Source organism: Phocoena phocoena, chromosome 2 (genome assembly GCF_963924675.1).
Source record: "Phocoena phocoena chromosome 2, mPhoPho1.1, whole genome shotgun sequence".
NCBI classification, from domain to species: Eukaryota; Metazoa; Chordata; class Mammalia; order Artiodactyla; family Phocoenidae; genus Phocoena; species Phocoena phocoena.
The window spans coordinates 13,014,629-13,037,189 of record NC_089220.1 but is presented as its reverse complement, the minus strand read 5'-3'; the positions used below and the strand labels follow the sequence as shown (position 1 = coordinate 13,037,189).

At 44.2% G+C, this 22,561-nt stretch overlaps 1 protein-coding gene across 3 annotated transcripts in view; it reads right to left on the bottom strand.

Moving 5' to 3' along the window:
- The window catches only part of TTC7B (tetratricopeptide repeat domain 7B), a 238,998-nt gene that overhangs the window by 119,229 nt on the left and 97,208 nt on the right, over window positions 1-22,561 (bottom strand). For all 3 annotated transcript variants that reach the window (XM_065871941.1, XM_065871942.1, XM_065871943.1), the window contains 2 exons: window positions 13,302-13,380; window positions 7,237-7,409 (listed from right to left, as the gene is read on the bottom strand). In XM_065871941.1, the coding sequence (XP_065728013.1) occupies window positions 7,237-7,409; window positions 13,302-13,380 (252 nt within the window). The remainder of the gene's footprint in view (window positions 1-7,236; window positions 7,410-13,301; window positions 13,381-22,561) is intronic.

Genomic DNA, 22,561 nt, shown 5'->3' with positions numbered 1-22,561 from the left:
ATGACTAAGCAGAACTGAAGGGCTAACAGCTTCTAGCTTTTTATATCGTGTAGAACCCATGAAAAATACTGCATAATCTGGGCCCCTGGATTAATTTGTTTATTTCTATGGTAATCTATGGAATGTATACATTTTAACTACGCATTTTAATAGCAGGCAGCCGGGTAAAGCTGTAGAAACCAAGTTAAAAGCCCAAAGAACGTTTGTGCCTATTACAGAGGCGGAAAGTTTGATCACTACAAACTGACGTTATCTAAATAACACAAGCTTTCTCCTAAACCCATTACGAGGTATAAACTGAAGACATTTCGTTACATGGTACTCTTCTTACCTCTTACTTGCTAGCTGGCGTATTGTATATTGTCATTTAGATGAAACAGGAGATAGGAAGCAATTTTAGAGTTTGAATGATTTCTAGAATACTGTAAGAACTTTGTGAGCTATCTTACTCAAACACACGTGTACTATGGGGTGGCACGCAGGAGCTGTCTTATTCATCAACTTTATGGGATTTGGCTGAACTCTACCATCTTGGATTAAAATAAAAAGCTTTTAAGCTCAATGCTGCTCAGGATTAAAGAACAATAAAAACCAAACATAACTCTGGTCTCCATTCCCTAGATCCTATTTTTTGTGCCCTGAGCGTTTTAAAAGACCTCCAGGGAATTCTCTGGTGGTCCAGTGGTTAGGACTCTGCGCTCTCATCGTCCGGGGGCCGGGGGTTCAATCCCTGGTTAGGGAGCTACGATCCCACAAGCCGCGGGGCACAGCCGGAAAAATAAAAAACCCTCCAGCATTTTCCCCCGTTCTAAAGTTCTAGCATTCTTTGAGTAGAATTGCAAGTCTTATCACTGGTTGGGCCAAATTCAACTCTGTTTCTTTTTTTCTCGGTTCTTGCTTTTTTGTTTGTTTGTTTTTCGGCCATGCCAGGCGGGCATGTGGGATCTTAGTTCCCCCACCAGGGATCAAGCCCGCACCCCCTGCAGTGGAAGCGCAGAGTTTTAACCACTGGACTGCCAGGGAAGTCCCATCAACTCTTTTTCGTGGAATGGTAGAAGAGTGCAATAAAAATGAACTTGGTTAAAAAAACTTGGGGATGTTTTGGAGATGACTAAATAAAGACTAAATTTACATCTTCCCAGGGGTAATATTACAATCATTTAACTTAAGAGAAGGGATGATTTCCCCCCCAAAATGGCCAAAAAAATGTTTTCCAAATGATTGCAAATATTTGTTCTCTTTGAAGTGCTGGCAAATTTTGTATTGTGTCAAAGGGCCATGAGGAGTAAGACAGAAAAGTCCAGTGACTGATACTCTTTTTACAATTCAGTCATCCCTGGAGGTAAGGAAACCACCTGTGGGATGGTTCCTATTGCTCCTGCAGGGCTAAAATTTATAAAAGGGCTGGGCTGTGAGTGAGAAGCAGGATTCTGGAATGTGCGGTGACCTCCTTAAAGAGGTAACTTGAGGTGATTTGGGTTTTTGGAAGATGGAACATTTCTTTCCCCTTAAATTCAGAAATAGAGCCAACAGGCTTTGAATTAAGAATGCTCATGTGTGTGTGTGTCTGTGTGTGTGTCTGTCTGTGTATGTGTCTGTGTGTATCCCCATCCAGCAATCAGTTCCTGATATCCTGGCTCGTGCTTACATGCAGTTGGGACCTTATAAATAAAGCAGAACCATTAATCATTTTTTTCACAGCTACCCAGTTCTGCATTGTCCAGACTAATTGAAAAGAGAGGGAGCCCATTCTAATCATAACTTAACACCAGCAAATTCAGTCCAGAGATAATCCCCAAATTCCACTTGAGCCATCTAGTCTACTTAAATGTGAGGTTGTGTTATTTTTACTAGAGCTGCTAACAAGTAGCACATTAACTGATTCTAATTCTACTTCCTCTACCCTTCTTTTCAAGGCAGGAAAGATGGGTACTCAGGGGTGCTGCAAAGTTCTCAGGGCTGGTAGGAAGAAGTGGGGGGCGGGGGAGGGGGAAGGGATAGTTTTAAGAGACATGCCTAAAAAACTACCCACTGGAATGCCCCCTTCTCCATAATTATGAATTCTCTAGATCTATTTCTGGTCATTCTTTCCCTCCTCCCTGCCCAGGGAAGTGTGGAGCTCAGGGTGGACAGTCAAAATTGTTGGGGCCCTACTTTTGTGATATTATCCTCTTGGGGCCCAAGAGCCTCAAGAGGGGATCCTGGGGTGCCCAGGCCTCAGCCTTGTGGAGCCAGAAAACTGGGGCCTTAGACCTGGAGGAAGCTGATTGAAGGGATGGTCGTTCACAGCTTCGGTTCTGCCATCAAGTAGTTGTTAGGACCCTTCAATGTCCCCTATCTTTAAACTTTGAACAGCATCCTCGTCCTTACCAAACCTCTGCATTGGCTACCAGGAGGTTCAGACCTGTATTTAGCACGCCATGATAATTACTTTCTCCTCTTAGGCCTACCGAGGAGTTTAGCACAACGTATGGCACTCCTAGTTTTCAATAAATCATCATCCGCTTCCTGGCATCATAGTGGTTTCTAGCTTCCTCCTCTACTTAATGCTAATTATCTAGTCTAATATGCATTTAATTATCTAAGCCACCTCAAGCACTTTTTACAAGGAGAAATACAGTGGAAGTAAAAACATACTTGAGTGACATGCACACATATGTGGACTAAGAAACATGTATAAGAATATTCATAGCAGCACTATTCCTATTAGCTCCAAATGAGGAACAACGCAAATGTCCATCAAGAGTAGAATGGATCAACATATGGGAGTATATTAATAAAATGGAATACTATTCAACAACAAAAACAAACTACTACTACATGCAAAAATATGGATGAATCTCTCCAATATAATGTTAGACAAAAGAAGTTAAACGTAAAAGTACTTAATATATGATTCCATTCACGTAAATTTCAAAAATGGGCCAGACTAACTACAGTGATAGAAGTCAGGATAGGGTTACCCTTGGGCAGGGAGTAGTAACTGGGGGAGGGTACAGAGAGTCCTTCTAGGGTTCTGGCAATGTCTAGTTCTTGACCAGGATGCTAAATTACTTGCGTGTGTTCACTTAGTGAAAATTCATCAAGTTTTCTACTTTCGGTTCGTGTGTTTTTCGCAATGTATATTATGTGTCAGTAAAAAGCTTACTTAAAAAATAAGTAAACAAAAGTCAAAAAAATTCTTCATAGAAAGATCTAGAAGAAAGGAAGTAAGGAGGCCTATGGCATGTGATTCTTCCTCTCTTTTTTTACCTTGGATTATCAGCGTTTTATTTCCTTTCAACATTTAAGACGGAGAGAGGACGAGCATCCTGTACCCACTTCACATCCAGGTTGCAGTGACAGGGAGGGGAGTTTTCTGGTAGAGGTTATTTTTCAGTAATTGTCCATTATGACCCATGGTCCTGAATGGTCCGTGTGGTTTGCTGGAGCTGGAAGGATCTATGGCACATAAAGTTTGCTTTGTGCTCACGTTCCTCATAAGAGGGGAGAGAGGAGGGACCACCGGCCAAAATGAGATTTAAACATCATCTATGGATTCCCCATTTTTACCTCCCAACTCACATAACTGAACTGGTGGTAACATCTTTTTGCCACAAAATTGCTTGATTGGAGAGTCCTGTCTTGTTAATAAGGAAACCCCAAGCAGATTTTCTCTCTTTACTAATAAATCCGAAGTAAGGGTATGAACATGCAAAACTAGAAAGCTAAAAGCTGATGGTGATAACCGAAGGAAGAAAGATTAGCACAGAGATGAACTAACTAGAGAAATAGAAACACAATAGAGAAGAATCAACAAAACTGAAAGTTAATTCTTCAAAAAGATCAATAAGACTTGGACAAACTTTTTGGGTAGACTGACCCAGAAAAGAAAGAGAAGACTCAAATTACTAAAAGGAGAAATGAGAAATGGAAGAGGGTACATGACTACCAATCTTATAGAAATTATATGTGTGTGTGTGTGTGTGTGTGTGTGTGTGTGTGTACGTGAATACTATGAACAACTGTGCTCAGCAAATTAGGTAACTTAGATGAAATGGACAAATTTCTAGAAAGACACAAACTACCAAAACTGAAGAAATAGAAAATCTTAATAGCTCTGTAACAAGTAAAGGGAGTGGATTAGTAATCAAAAACATTCCCACAAAGAAAAGCCCACGACCAGATGGCTTCACTGGTGAATTCTACCAAACATTTAAAGAAGAATTAATAATAATTCTCCATAAACTCTTTCCAAAAATAGAAGAGGAAGGAATATTTCCCACTCATTCTACAAGGCTAGTATTATCCTCATACCAAAATTAGACAAAAACATCATGAGAAAAGAAAACTATAGATCAATTATTTTATGACTATTGATGCAAAAATCCTCAACAAAATACTAGTAAATCAAACTCAGTAATAAATAAGGATTATATACCTAGTGGGATTCCCCTAGGAATGCAAGGTTGGCTTCATATCTGAAAATCAATTAATGTAATACATCACATCAATAGAATAAAGGACAAAAGCCAGATGATCATCTCAGTAGATACAGAAAAAGAATTTGACAAGTTCAAAACCTTTTCACAAAAAAATATACTCAACAAACTAGTAATAGAAGGGACGTTCCTCAACCTGATAAAGGACATCTATGAAAACCCACAGCTAACATCATGCTTAATAGTGAAAGACTGGATGTTTTCCCTTTCCTCAGATCAGGAATAAAACAAAGGTGTCCACTCTTGCCACTTCTATTCAACATTGTACTGGAGGTTCTACCCAGGGCAATTAGGAAAGAAAATGAAATAAAAGCCATCTATGTAAAGGAAGAAGTAAAACTATATTTGCAGATGACATGATCTTGTATATAGAAAATCCTAAAGAATCTAAAAAAAACTATTAGAACTAATAAACAAGCTCAGCAAGACTTCAGTATACAAGATCAATATAGAAAACCAATTTTACTTCTATATACTTGCAATGAACAGCCCCAAAATGAAATTAATAATAACAATTCCATTTGTGATAGTATCAAAAAGAATAGCACACACACCAAAACATCCTTAAGAATAAGTTTAACAAAAGAAGTGCAGGGCTTCCCTGGTGGCACAGTGGTTGAGAGTCCGCCTGCCGATGCAGGGGACACGGGTTCGTGCCCCGGTCCGGGAAGATCCCACATGCCGCGGAGCGGCTGGGCCCGTGAGCCATGGCCGCTGAGCCTGCGCGTCCAGAGCCTGTGCTCCGCAATGGGAGAGGCCACAACAGTGAGAGGCCCATGTACCGCGAAAAAAAAAAAAAAGTGCAAACCTTATACCCTGAAAACTACAAATTGTTGCTGAAAAAAGTTAAAGAAAACCTAAATAAATGGAAAGATATCCCATGTTCATGGATCAGAAGACTTAATGTTGTCAAGATGGCAGTACTCCTACAACTGAGCTACAGATTAAATGCAATTCCTACAAAATTCCAGTTGCCTTTTTTTTTTTTTTTTCAGAAATAGACAAAATGATCCTAAAATTCATGTGAAAATACAAGTGTTTGGGGGATGGCGGGTGACAGCTAAGGGGTGCTAGGTTTATTTTGGGGGTAGTGAAAGTATTCTAAATTTGACTGTAGTGATGGGCTATGTGACTATATTAAAAGCTATATTAATGTGAATTGTACACTTTGAATGAATGAATTATATAGTATGTGAATTATATCTCAAGGAAACAGTTTAAAATAAACTGTAAATTATCAAATGTGTGTATTTGTGTGAAATGAAACTTGTGTCTCAGTAACCTGTCACATGGGAATCTTCCCTTTAACTAATAACTTCATTTAACTAGATCTGCATTTTGCCTCCATGATTCTCCTTGTACAAATGGGGAAACGGATGTTAAAAGAGTGACAGAGGCTGAGTGGTTTAGGAAGTAAGGGAGAAGTGGCCAGCACTGTGAGCTTCTCTGCCTTCAAGGGGTGAGGCCACACTGGAATCGCACCCAGAGAGACACAGGGCTTCATCCATGTGTCAAACTTGATTGGGGGAGGGAACAAGATTTAGATTCTTCAATATACCGGCACTTTGGCTATTAAGAAGCATCTGAAGCAGAAGAAAACTCTAGGATCTATTTTTAAGATTTAAATATCACCTAAAAAAGAACCCCAATCCTGCTGCTAAATAGTTCATAATGAGGGGTCAGCATTTTAAAAGTGAGAGTTTGAGAATTGCTAGAACAGGTGTTCTATGAATCCAGATAAGTACTAAGGAGTAAACGCAGGGAAAAGTTAAGAAAATGCTCACGAGTCTGAATCCATATAAGAAATGCAAATTGAACAAGGTGAGGAGGGAGACAAATGCCAGGGTCAATTTAAGAGGATTAAGAGGCAGTTACCCTGAGAAATGCTGCCCCTTGTAAAATGCGGCATTGCGTTCAGAAGTCACACACGTAATAACTATCTAATCACCCCATGGCTGTCAGTGCTTTCTGGGGCCTCAGAAGCAGCAGCCTGCGGTCTTTCAGCCATTTTTCCAATTTGTAATGACTAAAGAAGGTTTCCGTATTTATTCTTACACGTTCCCCTTTGCTTCATGGAGAGGTTCTGAAAAGCCATCATGCCTTGTCCTTGTAGGAACAAAGACGGGAAGGAAAGCTTTGAGGGGAGGAATGAGTCAACCCCTGTTCCCGTCTCCCCGCCTTCTTGTGGTCTCTCTCCCTCCCACCTCCTCCTTCCCGGACCTGGGGAAATCCCAGGCTGAGACCGGAGTGTTTCCCTAGCCCATTTTCCTCAAAGGTGATCAAGTTCCCAATCCAAAACTTAAACCAATTAAAACATTCTAAAGAGACATCACCTTCCAATCACCTGTAAATTATCAAATTCGCCTTCTTCTTCCAGCTAATTCAGTTTAAAACAAGCTTTTAAACAAAAGGATCAAGGAATTGCTGAGGAAAAGTAAAGAAAAGTCAACTCTGGCTTACTAATAGCTTTGTCACTGACTGCTGTATGGTTCTGCGGTTCTTATAATAAACGAAATGAAAATCCCCAAGACCAACAGTGAAGGCTGAGAATGGCAGCCAAGCACTAGATGAGAGCATTTCCCTACTCAAAACGTCCCCACTCAGGCATGGATATTTGCTGAAATTATGAAGAGTAAAGAGCTATCTTTATTAAACTGGTAGAAAACCTACCCTTGAACTTCTATTCAATCCTTACATTTTCCTGAAGTTTCCCTCCCATCCCCTAACCTACAGATGAGGACACCAACTCCCATACTTCTCTCCTGAGTAGACACGGGCTTTCCGCGTGAGGGTGTAGGTTTTTGTGTTTGCTCCTTTCCGGAGAGGATCGTCCAGAGGTGACTGGCATGGTGGATTCTCCAGAGGGTTCCAGTAGCTCTGCTCACACATACCCCGCAACAAGATCTCCGCCAGCTGCCTGGCTATTGTCTGGGGACACAAAGGAGCAAAGGCACAGCCATGAATCTATTTTGTATCATTCATTCATTCATTCGCTCATTTAATAAATATGTTTTAGTCATCACTTTGTCATCACTGTTCCAAGACTCATAATTAAAAATGTCTACTCCTATGATGAAAATTATATCAGTTGATGACAAAAAAAGAAAAGAAAAAATGATACACTAAGATATTTGAAAGATTAAAAAAGAAATAAGTTTATGCCCTTCAAATGCTGCCCTGCCTCTGTTATACTCTGGAACACTAAACATGTTTTATACCGGAAACAACTGAAACTTTTAGTTAAGCTCTTTTCCAAAAGCTCTTATAAATAATAGGTGAACTGCAAATATTTTCATCACCTCCCAACCGAGGCCTGCCAAAGCCCGACCTTGGCAGAAAGCCAGTACTCAACCTAGATGATGTAATCCCTGAAAAAAAATCTCTTCGTTGATGATAAGATGATGTTCAGAGCAGATTTTTAGAATGTCTTCTTTCTTCGGAGTGCCAAGGGCAAGTCCTTCACAGTCCCACCCTGCGACTCAGTACCTGAGGCCCCGTGCTTACTGCATCCTGGCCCTTCAGCCCAAAGGTTCCCACTGGCCTTGAGCAAAGTGGAGAGCTGGCAAAGTGACTATGGCTACTGATCCAGAAGACCGTTTTTTTAAAGCTGGGTAGGGATCTCCTTTCTTACTGTGAAAACCCAGAAATATCCAGATCTTGTTCTTCTAAGTTAGGTGCAGATTACTATGTTTTTCCAAACTCTATAGCTCCACTGCCTAGAACAGCATCACGTAGATGTATGGGGGAGGGATATGTGGCAGCTACTAAGAAGTACTTTGTTAACTGATGCATATCAGTTAACTTACCTCATAATCTTCCAGTGACAAAGAAGAGAAGTAAAAAAAAAAAAAAAAATCCCTCCAAAAATAGAAGCGCTGCATCTCAGGGTGGTCCAGGCCGCCTCACAATCAGCCAGAGGTGGCCAAAGACAACTTCAACCAGCAGGTTTTTCCACAAGGTTTTAGCATTCTTTGGAAGATGCAGACAAAGAATGCTGATCTTCCCTGACAATGAGCCTTTTTAAATAAATATTTTCCAGAAGAGAACTTTGCTAGGCTTTCATCCATGTGAAATCTCTTAAAACACCACAAGGAATCCTAAATGCAACCAAATCACTAGCTTAGTGGTTTCTGATAGCCACTGGGTAAAGGCAAATTTTCTTCATTATTCCAAAGTAAGACTCACTAGCTTTAAATGTCTATAAGAATGTGAAATTAAATGCACTCCTATCATCCCCAGCTGAGCCATCTGTAAAGATCTCATAAGAGCACAATTTTTAGGACCTAAACAGTTCCTGAACTGTTTTCTTAAACCTTCCATTACAGCCTCATCTTGATCTCACTGCAGTCATATAAGCTAATGACTTCTGCTGGAAGCGTCAACTAGCAAAAATAACCTCCACTCACTATAGCTGAGAAAAAAACAAAGGAGAAAAATGAACAAAGAACTTCACTTTCTGGATGTATCTGCCATGGAGGGATTCTAAAGTTGTAAAAGTCTCTGCCCTCAAAACAGTTTGCTTGTCCACTGCTGGATAGCTCACGCTAGATCTCATTTTCCCTCAAGGTATTAACCTTCCGGAGAGATTTTTAAAATGAGGTTATGTGATTGCACATTTTAAAGGCATCACCTCGTCATGCATTACCGATTAGGAAGGATTTTGGCTGTGTTCACTGAAATCTCAAATGAAGTTCAGAAAAGGAGATTAAATATGAGAAATTATCAGCAAGATCACCAATATCTATGATACCTTTTATGTTTTATACTCCGGTTATATTTAGCTTGCGGTTTAAATGTCTAAACATTGTTGGTAGCTACCAAATACATTTCAAATACATTTAGAATTAAAGGAGGGAAAGGAGAGAAGCTGGTCTGGAAGAAGACTTGAACTTCTTTGTACAAACTGGGTCATTAAATGCACTTTTTTGTATGTGATTTTAAATTGCGATAAAATTCACATAACATAAAATTCACCATGTTAACCATTTTAAAGTGTACACTCCAATGGCATTTAGCACATTCACCATGTTGTACAACCATGACCACTCTAGTTGAGAACATTCTTTACCCTAAAAGGAAACCCCATACCCTCTAAGAAGTCACTCTCCATTCTCCCTCCTTCCACCCCCTGGGAACAACTAATCTGCTTTCTGTCACTATAGGTTTGCCTCTTCTGGACATTTCACATAAATGGAATCATATAATATGTGGTCTTTTTGTGTCTGGCTTCTCTTACTTAGCTTAATGTTTTCAAGGTTCATCCATGTGGTAGCATGAATCAGTACTTCATTCCCTTTTATAGCTGAATGATATTCCATTGTATGGCTAGACCACATTTTGTTTATTCAATCGTCAGTTGGTAGACATTTGGACTGTTTCCGTCTTTTGGCTATTCTCAATAATGCTGCTATGAAAATTCATATACAAGTTTTGATTTGAACACCTGCTGTCAATTATTTATCTAGAAATGGGGTTTCTGTGAATGTACTTTTAAATCCTTCTCTGCTATGGTCTCACACCAGAGTTTACAAAGCAACTTTTTCATCTCATAAGGATATCATAAATTTGTAATTATCAGCTAATCTAAAAAGAATCATACAGCAATTAAGGCTGATGGAAACACTGTCTTATAAGTGGCAATAGCTGGAGAAGTTTCCTGATGTCCACCGGAAACCAAGACACCGGTGTAGACTTCCCAGGAAATGCTTCTCAACTAGAGTGGGCAAAGACTCACTTGTGGAAACTAGAAAATACGGATTTTCAGGCCCTGCCGCAGACTGGCTCAGGTCGCATTTCTGAGGTCAGGTACAGGGATGTGTGTTTGCTCACAGTTCCCCAGATGGTTCTGCTGCATACCTCTCGTTAAGTACTCAAGGGATTAGAAACGGTTTAACTTAGGTCACTTGAGAACCATCAACCAAGACCAAAGGTGTACTTGCAACTCAAGTGTGACATTGAGTGGGAAGTGACTCCCCCCGCTTACATTAACACTAACCAGTCAGTTAACAGCTGAAAGTGCCCAGGGGCAGCTTTATCTACACAGGCTTTCTTTAGAAGCCTCTTCACTGGGCTTCTCAGAAAAAAGAAAAAAAAAAAAAAAGAAGAAGAAGAAAACTGTCTTCCTTCCTAACATCTCTAGTCAGAATCCTACCTCACAGGATTTTTATAAGTTAAAACACATTGATTTGAAAATCATAAACCTCAGACAATAATGGAAGATATTCTCTAATTTTGATAAATAATATTGGAGTAAGCAGCAAGCAGATTCTCACAGTGCAGTGCATGCACTCAACCTTTTAACGAGGAAACACCCTTTATTTCCTTAACAAAATATATATTTTTTGAGAGTCTATAAGCAATTTTGAAAGACTGGCATTTTTAAAATTTTTATTTATTTATTTATTTATTTATGGCTCCGTTGGGTCTTCGTTGCTTTGCACAGGCTTTCTCTAGTTGTAGCACACGGGGGCTACTCTTTTGTTGCAGTGTGTGGGCTTCCCATTGCGGTGGCTTCTCTTGTTGCAGTGCACAGGCTCTAGGCATGCGGGCTTCAGTAGTTGTGGCTCGCGGGCTCTGGAGTGCAGGCTTGGTAGTTGTGGTGCACGGGCTTAGATGCTCCGCGGCATGTGGGATCCTCCCGGACCAGGGCTTGAACCCGTGCTCCTGCACTGGCAGGCAGATTCTTAACCCCTGAGTCACCAGGGAAGCCCAAAAGATTGACATTTTAAATGTGCTTTTAAAACAATTATAAGAACACTTGCCAATATAACCAGTTACTTTCATTGTGCTTCCAAATCTTAGAAGAAGCTATTCACGCTGACCAGTTCAGAAGTTTTATGGAATGTTGGGAGTAGGTCAGTTTGAGAGAAAAGATAGATGGCAATAACTTTTATCCATATATATATTTTTTTTTTGCGGTATGCGGGCCTCTCACTGTCGTGGCCTCTCCCGTTGCGGAGCACAGGCTCCGGATGCGCAGGCTCAGCGGCCATGGCTCACGGGCCCAGCCGCCACGCGGCATGTGGGATCTTCCCGGACCGGGGCACGAACCCGTGTCCCCTGCATCGGCAGGCGGACTCTCAACCACTGCATCACCAGGGAAGCCCTATTCATATTTTTGCAGGTTTTTTCCCTTAAAGGACTGTGAAGATCAAAAATGTTTTGTTTGAACTTCTGAAGGCACCCATAAATCATATAATACATAAGTAGATATCGAAGACCAAGTGAGTTCTTGGTGCGGTGTGTGTGTGAAGTCGCCCGTCTTGTCTTACCTCCCATAATTCTAGGAAAGCCTATGGCTTAGCCATCTGGGTCAGTGAGTTGTATGTCCACATCCTTAGCATGAAGATACAGCCTCATTTCCCAGGACAGGAATCTCTTAGCCTTGCCCAACTGAACACTGTCCCACAGCATTTAAAGGACTCATGATAATGGGAGGACAACAGCATGGATGACGAGACCAAGGACACTGCGGTCTTAGGGGGGCTGCCACATCGGCTGGGGCCTGGGGCACTTCTTAGCTTCCATGAGCACCAGGCCTCACCCAAACACTCGATGACTCTGGCTCTGAAGGGTAAACTGTGGAGGTATAATTAATGAGCCTCCCAGACAGGAAGGTGAAAGGTTTAAAAGGAAAGAGAGAGAACTCAAGTCAACAGGAGAGCCAAGCTGCTGATCAACCAGTCTATTTAACTAGCTTTTCTATTTCTGGGTTTTATGGTCAATATAGTTAGTCCAACAGCTAGGTTCTCCTCAGGATCTAATCTGCTTTGCTCTGTCTGGGTTTTGGTATGAATCATCAGCCTACAACTAACCCTTCACCGCACTGGCATCAGGAGGGTGTACCTTCTAACTGCTATACAGGATGCATTTTTTATGTTTCAAGAGAGAGCATTACCGAGAAGCAACTGAAAAGATGCTCAACATCATTAGCCATCAGGGAGTGTAAATCAAAACCACAATGAGACAGCACTTCACACCCACTAGGATGGCTAGAACTAAAGAAAAAGATAATAAACACGTGTCGTTGAGGACATGGAAAAACTGGAACCCTCATAATTTCTGGTGAGAATGTAAAATGGTGCAACCGATTTGACAAATAGTTTGGCAATTCCTCCAAATGTTAAATGTAGAGTTACCATATGACCTAGCAATTCCACTCCTAGGTATATACTCAAGAAAAATGAACACATATATACACATAAAAACTTGCATGGGAATGTTTGTAGCAGCATTATTCATAAAAGCTGAAAAGTGGAAACAAAAAATGTCTATTGACTGATGACTGAATAAACAAAAATGTGGTCTATCCATACGATGGAATAGCATGCCGCCATGAAAAGGAATGCAAGACGGACACGTGGCATAACGTGCATGAACCTTGAAAACGCTATGCTAAGTAAAGGAAGCCAGTCACAAAAGAGACCACACACTGTATAATTCCATTTATATGAAACGTCCAGAAGAGGCACACCATAGAGACAGGAAGTAAATTAGTGGCTGTCAGAAGCTGGGGGAAGGGAAGAATGGGGATTGACTAGTAATGGGCATGGAGATTTTGGGGGAGTGATGAGAATGTTCTGAAATTAAATATTAGTTTCAATTCTAATTGAAACTGAACAATTCTGTGACTACTAAAATCTCATGACTTTGGGTGAACGTATGATGTATATATATATGCTTCACTGAGATATAATTTATAACGTATAATGTCTATATTACATAGTATGTTATGATATATATTATTTGTAACACACGTATGAAAGAGAGAGAGGCACTTGAAGTGCCTCGGGCCTCAGCCAAGTCATTAGTTACACTTACCATTCGCAGGTTCTGGGTGGTTCTCGTTTCCACTGCTCTGAGGATCTCTCTAAATCTCCCGACTCCTCGCGTCAAGTTCCTGTGTGCACACAGAATTTGACAGGGTTTCCGTCTGGCGTGTATTAATGTTAAATATTTTATACACATATTTCAATTCATTTTGCCTACATAAAAGCTGTTGGCGAGACTGTAAGCAATCATTCTGCACGTGCCTGTCCATCTTTGTTCAACTCTGAAAAGTTTGACCTAGGATCAATGGTCTTTTGAACTTCCACAACTCAATTTTCTCGAGAAAATAAATGTCGGAAGATCAGATCCGAGGCAAAAAACAAAAGGCAAGATATCTTTCCAGAGTCTATCTTCTACCTCACAGTGGCTGAGGAGTTTTCCTGCTCTGCTGAGTGGTGCTGAAAACTCTATCTTTTCACCACAAGGTGGGTGGCAAAGGGGTACAGGAGTATCAACAAGGCACTGTGTGCGACGTGGGAAAGGCTTCTTGTGACCTGCAACCTTTACAGGCAAGACAAAGAGAAAAGGTATGAAAAATGAGGGGCTCCACCAAGCAACCACTCCGTGTCTTTGAGAACATACATCACTGCCCAGTAAACCCATCGGCCCCTCCTGCCCCCAGAGAGGCAGAGGGTCACAGCCCCTCCCACAGTTAGTGAGCGCTGGCTGGAGGCTGGCGCCACCTGACTGGGGCCAGCATACCTCATTTTGGTGCCCACACACCTCACAGAGACGTGCAGGGCGACACGTTTCATGAAGGGACAGTAATTTGTTAGTAAATCCCGGTCCATATGCCTAGACCCCACTCGCTGTCTGCCCCCTCTGAAGGCTGTGCCTGACCCATTCAGCTGGGAGCGTTTCCCAGCAGGTCCCTTTACATCGAGCACCGCCACCTCCTACGACAGAACCCCGTGATATTTATAACCTGCTCGTTAGAACACATCTCAGCTTTCCAAAAAAGCCACAGAGTGGGTCAGCCGGTGCGGACCTGTCAGCCAGCCTCTGCAGTCTGTGGCAGAAGCTCTAGGTATTCAGCTCTCTTCTTGGATGACATTTTGAATCACACAAAGGGATTAAAACAAACTGAAGGTGAGTTCTGTATGCTATGAGCACTCACAAGGGCTATTAATTCGTGTCTTATACCTAACGTGACATCCCGGGACGCTGATTCACAAGAACAGCCCCAGAACTTGAAGGTAATGGTTTATTGGCACAGATACGTCAATACTCCCATATCCCTCTCACCCACACATATCAGATGATACCAGATCAGAAGCTTTACGGTGGCATGAAAAGAGAGGCTTGCGCTTGGCAGTCCAGGCAGCACTAAAGGAGACGTGAATAAAAATTAGGTAACAGGCCCTGGGACATGCAATCTACACTGCTGCTTTCCCCTTCATTTGCTTTTATGGGATCTGTGTTCACAGGCACCAGAGTACACTTGCTTTGGACTGAAGCTCGGTTCTGTTAAGTAACATGGTGGGGACAAAACAGCCACAGCTGACAAAGGGGATGGGCGGGGCAGAGCAGTCTCTTTTTATTCCAGAATCGCAGATTAAGCTCCTACTATGTACAAAAAGAATGGCGTTTTGAACTGTGTGAAATAAGGTGGGACTGGGACAACATAGTTGGAGACCCAGGTTTAAAGGGCTGTTTTAGCCGGGTGGAAATTAAGCCTTGAGTAGGCAGTATCAAATCTATATGTTATAAGTCAGGGAAGGCTATCAGATGGGAATTGGCCATTTGGAATGTCTCCCAGGCCCTCTTTGCAGAGTGAGATACCTATCCAGTTATGCAAGCACAGAATCGTCTAGCTATAAGTGATCTGACACAAACTAGTCCACTGGGACACAGAAGAGAAACGGCTTGCTCAGACCTCCACACCCAGTGAGAGGGAGAGCTGGGACCTTTCGACCCAACCTCTCACCTTCCTGACAAAAGAAATGTGAGCCCTCAAACTGAAGTGCAGCTCTAGAAGAAAGAACAAAATATGCATACGAGAAAGGTCTATGTTTTACATCATTAACATGAAAATTAATATATATACATAATACAAATCGGATGCGCTCCAGTGCTCCCAGCGAATGAGATTCTCCTAGGAACTGGTTCAAAACTGGAAAGAAAATCTGCTGGCCCAGGTGAAGCAGCCTGGTGTCCAAGGGTGAGGCCTCAGCTGCCCTAAATGAGAACCGACGGGTAGAGAAATTCAATTCCCTTCTGAGGCCGAGGTGTGGTTTCTCCCGTGCAGGACCGAGGCCCTCTGGTGGCGACTGCAGGAAGTCCCCGTGACCAAGAGGACGCCGCACAGGAGGCCAAACCGGTAGCAGCTGAGGGCGTATTCCTGACGCATTGACACTGCCTTTGAGGCAAATTCAAGTTTTTCTCAAACTGCTTCCAGTTTACTTCTGGGAAGAGCTTAGGATTCAGAACCAAATTTTTCCTGAAGCTGGGAAGAATCCTGCTTGTCAACACCAGATCTGCAGTAACCGCAGAATGTCTCAGAAGGCCTCCGGCTGTGCTGGTCAAACGGCACCGTCAGGACAACCATGAGGCTGCCTGTCCACCCACAGGGCAGGAGGGAGGGGGACCGGAGGGGAGAGATCACCCAGCTTAAGTATCAGAAAAGGAAATAAATATTCTAAGCGCAAAGACATACAATTCTCAGCAACTCTTATACCATTCATACATGTTTTTAGTCACATAATTTTATTCAAGCAATCACTTCCACTGTTGCCATGACAGCAGAAAAAAAAATTTTTAAGCTAGATGGAAAATCATGATAGAAAGGAACAAAAAAAGGAATTAACTTGCAAGAATTCCATTCTAAAGGCTATGAAACACCCCAATTTGAGGGAAATAAACAAGACGCATGATTGTTTTCATGTCTCTAAACTCTTAGTTTATTCTTAAAATGTGGAGCCCCATGAACTACCCGGAATGAACCGCTGCTTAAAAACTCCACTCCAAAATGAACAGAAGAGAGACGAGGAATTTCCCGCATTTTGAGGGTTTCCACAGACCCTCGACATGAGGTCATTTGTTCCATTTCAACACCTTTGACTGAGAGAGTGCAATGATGTCAAAATCCATTATGGTAAACTATTCTTAAAAGGAAGGTTCTGGCCAGCTTTCGAGCAGCAGGCACTGGCAAGCTGTCAGAACTTGGGGTTCAGCTCCTGCACCTCGCTTCCTGAGCTGGGTGCGCTTCCCTCCACGTGGAACGGTTCCCAACAGCTAAGCTCTCACCACGGAGAAAGGGCCTGCAAGTCCCTCGAGCACCAGCTGGGTGTTCAGCCCGACAGGCAGGCGAAAACTGCCAACATCACCGACAGTCCCCAGCCCAGCAGGGAGAGCCCAGGCCAGCGTCCTCAGCCTAGCTCTCGTGCAAACCCAGGCAAAGGAAAGCCCATCCACGGTTCACGGGGACACGTTCTAATCCCCTCCTTGACCTACTTCCGTTTTTTCTTCTCTCCTCCCTTTTCCATCAGGTTTCATCCTCCTCCCCCTGAGCCTCCTCCTTCCAGGTCTCGTGTGCTGGTCCTCAGGTCACTGCAGAAGCATGACTTCCTGAGGACACCCAGGGAGGGCACTGACTGGCCAGCGCTCGGCCTCCCTCTTGACCCTTTGGGCCCTGAAAGCAGCACTTCTGAAGGCTGGTCTCTGAAATGTACATTCTGACATACAAACCTACAATCGAACCAAGGGGGAAACGTACACGGGAGGGAAGCCAGAGTTCCAAAATCCAAATCCAAACGGAAAACCGAGGCTGGGAGAAACTTGGAGACCGGAGAACTATTTCACCTGGTGATGGGCAGCTATTTCAACTGCAAGCTCAATAGATTTTTTTTTTTACATTTTTTATGTTCACTTCTTGGGAGCAGGGTGGGAAAATACAATTCTTCCCTTAACTTGTCCTTCCATATTCTCTTCTAACCTCAGAGTTTGGCCCTGGCCACCAATGCAAATTCAATCTCAACTGTCATTGTCATCGCAAACTCAAAGTTCTGATGTGAATAAAATACCGGATGTCAAATTCCTGGGTAACAAGGGAAAGGTACCACTGCCAGCGTAGGTTCAGTATTTTTTCTCCTTCTCTGTGGTGGAGAACTTTATAACTAAAGATCAATTTTAGAACAAGTCAACACAGTAGATCTCTTAGAGCTAAGAAATCGTTCGGCTTTTTCCATGTTCTTTCATACCAACTGGCGCTTCTGAATCTCTTAAGCAGTAGGTTATTTCAATAATTACTGAGCACTGTTACATATCGGGTTCCAGGCTCATCCCTGAGGATACACTGGTGGACACGGGACAGCACCAGGAAGCTTGGATGGCTTCACATCCCCCGTAAGAACCTAAGCGCCTTGAGGACCAAGATCTTTGTTTTGCTCACTGCCGTATCCCAAGCCCCTCAAACAGAGCTGGCATCCAGAAAGTGCTCAATAAATATGTGTTGAATGAATGAACTACCATGAGCTGAGTGAACCACGACCCCGAGGGGATGCACTTTCTACCTGTTTCTTACCCGCTTCGTTCTCACTGCACATGGACTGGCAGGCAGCACAGCAAGCTCCCTTTAAACAGAATACGTCTCATACATCCTCAGTCGTGTTTGTAGCATGGGTGCCTGGGAGAGCAGGGACACGCCTGTAGCAAGCAACGTACCCAGGCATGCCCAGCCTGCCAGCTTCTAGAGGGTTGTGTGGATAATGAGGATTTCGAGACTTTTGAAAAAACCTTTCAGACAGTTCAGGGAAACCTTGCTGCCCAGGTGCCTTTCCACATGCTCCTCTCTCTCTTTAAAGAGTCCTAAGTCATCCTTCAAGACCCAGGTCAAAGGTCACCTTTGAGAACCTTTTGTGAGCTTCCCCAGGAAGACACGACACTGCCTCCTGGTGTTGCCAACAAGTTTGTACATTTTTTAAAAAATTTTTGGCTGCGTTGGGTCTTCGTTGCTGCACGTGGGCTTTCTCTAGTTGGGGCAGGAGGGTGCTACTCTTCGTTGCGGTGCGGTGGCTTCTCTTGTTGCGGAGCATGGGCTCTAGGTGCACGGGCTTCAGTAGCTGTGGCACGTGGGCTCAGTAGTTGTGGCACGCTGGTTCAGTAGTTGTGGCACACTGGCTCAGTAGTCGTGGCTTGCGGCCTCTAGAGCGCGGGCTCAGTAGTTGTGGCGCACGGGCTTAGTTGCTCTGCGGCATGTGGCATCTTCCCGGACCAGGGCTCAAACCTGTGTCCTCTGCACTGGCAGGTGGATTCTCAACCACTGCGCCACCAGGGAAGTCCAAGTTTGTACCTATTTTGAGTGTAGACAGCACTAAACCTGTGCTTTTCCTTTGTATTTATGTCTGCAGTCATCTTGAGAGCACAGGCCCTCTCGTACTCACCTCTTCTTGTCCTAAGTGCCTCACAGAGCCAACCAGGTACCCAGTGACCCTCAGCAAGCTTTTTTTGGGGGTGAGGGCAATCTTACATTCTGAAATCCCCTTCCCCATCTCCTGGCTGAAAAGCATGTTTATGATCACAAAGAGGACAACTGAAGAGATCCTTCTCACACCAGGAGATCCACCCTGTCAGTGTCTGGACACTGTCAGCACTTACAACCCTAGAAAAACACAAAGGGATACCATGTATCCCTAGGTCAATTTCTCTTCGTTCTCAGGCTTGGGAATTGCTTCTCCTTCATTTATACCACCCTTAGTATCATCTATGTGGAAAGAGTCTGGAATCGAAACCAGAACTCCAGATCCGGAAAGTGGGAGAAGAAAAAGACATCCTTCACAGTACGGAAGGCCACTTCTGGCCGGCTGTCAGGGAGCTGTTTTTCCCAGAATGGATTCCAGCTTCTCCCTCCGTGCACACTCTTTGCCTCAGATCCAGTGACATGCATTTGCGAAGACAGATGGCTTGCTGTAGTCAAGGGCCAGGGATCAAACCCACAACCTTGGCCTCATTAGCAAAGGACTCTCTCTGATCACTGGAGCGAGCCAGCTGCAACCTAGATATAGCAATGGAGGGTGTGACAACCGTGCACGCCGGGACCTGAACAAGCGGGCGAAGCTTCCGTAAGTCTCATTTCAAACCTAATGAGAGTCATACTAGGCTTAACAACATTTTTTGGACCACCCTGGCAACGAGGGCTTCCTCGTGACAAAAGCAGAGCAAACCAGGCATCCTAGTCAGCTGGCCAGGCAGCCACAGCACAGGGAGCAGCTGGGTCCCGGCAGCAGAGACACAGGTGGACGAGGCACAGGGAGCCCTGCGGGGCCCAGCCTGCTCACGCCTGTGACACGTGACAGCCAGACAAACTGTCCTGCCTGTGATGTATGACAGCCGGACAAACTGCCGTAGGGGCTCAGACGGAAGGACTACGCACCCTCCTACCCATTCTCTCCCCTCATCCCGACCCCGAGGCTCTGGGGAAACACGGGATACGGAAAGGCCTGCTCCTCTCCCATCCTCCTTCCTTTCAACCTTTGGAAATGAGTCAAAGGATATCAATCCTCATTCAAACAATACACAGCGGGTGACCGCTGCGCACGAGGAGAGGACCCCGGGGACGCAATGCTGGGCTTGCCAACAAACGTGCTTCCTCCCGCAGACCTGGATCGTAACGAGGCTCAACTTGACCTGAGAGGCCTCACAGTACCTAACGCAGAGCGGGACTCCTCAATCTGACAGCACTTTTAACAAACAAACCAGAGCGCGCCTAACACACGAGGCTCGTTCTTCAGCGTACCCACCTGGAAATCCACGTACTCATCTAATCTACGTCCTCAAACCGAGGCAAGATAGAACGCGGACTCTGGAGTCAGTCTGGGCTCAGACCCAAGCTCTTCCACTTAACTAGTTGTTGACCTTGGGCAAGTGCTTGCCTCGGTTTCCTCATCTGTAAAATGGTGAGAACAAATGTACCCACCTCACAGACTGGCTGTAGGAATTAAATGAGTTCATACCTGGAGTAAGTGCTTTTTAAGCACTCACCATGATTATCACTATTATCCTCCAAACTCTGCCATTGATCAAAACGGTTTTGGAATTCTGGAATCTACCTTCCAGTCAATGCACAGACATGAAAGTCTGTTTTACTTCTTTGGAGTCATTTAATTTTGAAGAAAAAAAAAAGATATTCCCCAGTTTGATTCATTCATTCACTCTGCTATTTACTGAAAGCCTACCATGCTCACAATGACAAAAGACACGACTGATGTCAGGTGGAAGAGTGAAAAGCTCTTTCCTGGGGCCCTGTGGTCACTCTTGCAGGAAAGGATGGTGACATTGCCTAGGAGTGCTGGTGCCCACGGGGAGGAGCAGACAGTCCCCGCCAAAGGCCACCGGGCGAGGGTCAGAGCCCAACAACACAGATGAGGCAGAGGAGCCAAGGCTGTTAGCAGTTGAGTCCTTCTTGTTCTGGCTCAGCTAATACAGGTCTGCTCTGGATCAATCAACAGGGGCCAGTCCAAACTCAAAAATGTGAGCTTGGGTGGCTGAGCCACTAGAGGTAGTTTAGTGGCTCAAAGTAGTGGTCCAGGAGGTTTAGCCACTAAAGTTCTAGGAGAGCCTGATACAAAGCTGACAAGAGCAAAGCTCAGCACCGACATCGTTCACTTCCACAGAGGGAAGTGTTTGCTCGAGACCAGCCCGAGGTGGGAGACACACACACATGTAGCATGAGGAGTGCAAGAGAGGCCAGGGCTCCACGGCCTGCCTCCAAGAAGGGACATAGCTTATCACGTGGAACCCTGATACGCACCAGGCCAATCTAATACTCATTTAAAATGTCAGTAATGAAGCAGAAGGAAAACCATCTAGGAGGTAGAACTGGTCTGCTAACAATATGGCTTCAAACATTCATGAATTCTAAGCAGCAGGGTCACATAGTTAGAAGGACTTCTGACCATCCTGTTCATCCAGTCACTTGGGCTGTGGAGAGGGACATCGTGGGGGGCAGTCCTTCCAGATGGACCACAGTACTTAAGCTGAAGGTTCAATACAAGGATAAGAGGACAGTGCTCACTTCCATTCCAATAGCAGGAAACAGAACTGCATTTCCAAAACAACCTCTGGGGACAATATTTCAAAAGCTATGACAAGTGAGAAAAAATCCAAGGGACTCAGTTTAAAAATAACATATATAGGACTTTAGGGACTTCCCTGGTGGCGCAGTGCTTAAGAATCCGCCTGCCAATGCAGGGGACACGGGTTCAAGCCAGGAAGATCCCACATGCCGTGGAGCAGCTAAGCTGTGCATCACAACTACCGAGCCTGCGCTCTAGAGCCCGAGAGCCACAATTACTGAGCCCGTGTGCCTAGAGCCCATGCTCCATAACAAGAGAAGCCACCGCAATGAGAAGCCTGCGCACCGCGATGAAGAGTAGTCCCCAGTCGCCACAACTAGAGAAAGCCTGCACTCAGCAACGAAGACCCAACGCAGCCAAAAATAAAATAATAAAATTAAAAAATATATATATATATAGGACTTTAAATGTCCAGGAGTCACGGGTCCAAATGCCTTCAGGAGCCAAGCAGGCAAGAGATGGGGGTGAGGAGAGCTGAGCGGGGACGGGGAATGGCAGCAACTCTGAAGGCGGCGCTCAGGCCAGGTCAGCCCGAGGGTCCCATTCAAAACCAGACCAGGCACCCTTGGAGGGGAAAGGAGGACCTTGGCCATGAAGCAGGCACATAAAAGCCTCCGGGAATTTTCTCGGGGAAAACAAAGTATTGCCCAGTTTGAGGCAGCAAACAGGTTCTTGTGAGTCAGGCTGGGAAAGATTAGTAAGTTGGGGATAGAAAAGAAGGAGAGGGCAAAGGTTGAGAGTGATCATGAGACGAGGAACAGAGACTGGAACGTGAGACATTTGGAAACAAGGCGAAGGGAAACAGTACCCGGCGCTGGGCCTCCACGGGACGGGTAAGAGCCCGGGAAACAGGCTTCACCTTGCTGTACCTGCCTCCCCACCTGTAAAATGGGACTAATACCTGCTCCTGAGGCCTGGATAAGATGACGCCTGTAAAGTCTCTGGCCCAGCGCTCAAAATCACGTAATCCTCCCATTCCCCACCTTCCCCTAACCCTCGCACCACCCACCACCTGGTCCTCCGTTCCACACATAAACTGTTATCGGGTAAAAGCCAAAGACAGACACTGGTACGCTTGCGTACCTCTGGTTTACCAGAAGATACTGCAACATCACAACTGGTTTCCATCATATACTATGGTCAAAATTTTGTTCTCAACTGACAGGTATTTAGCATCTT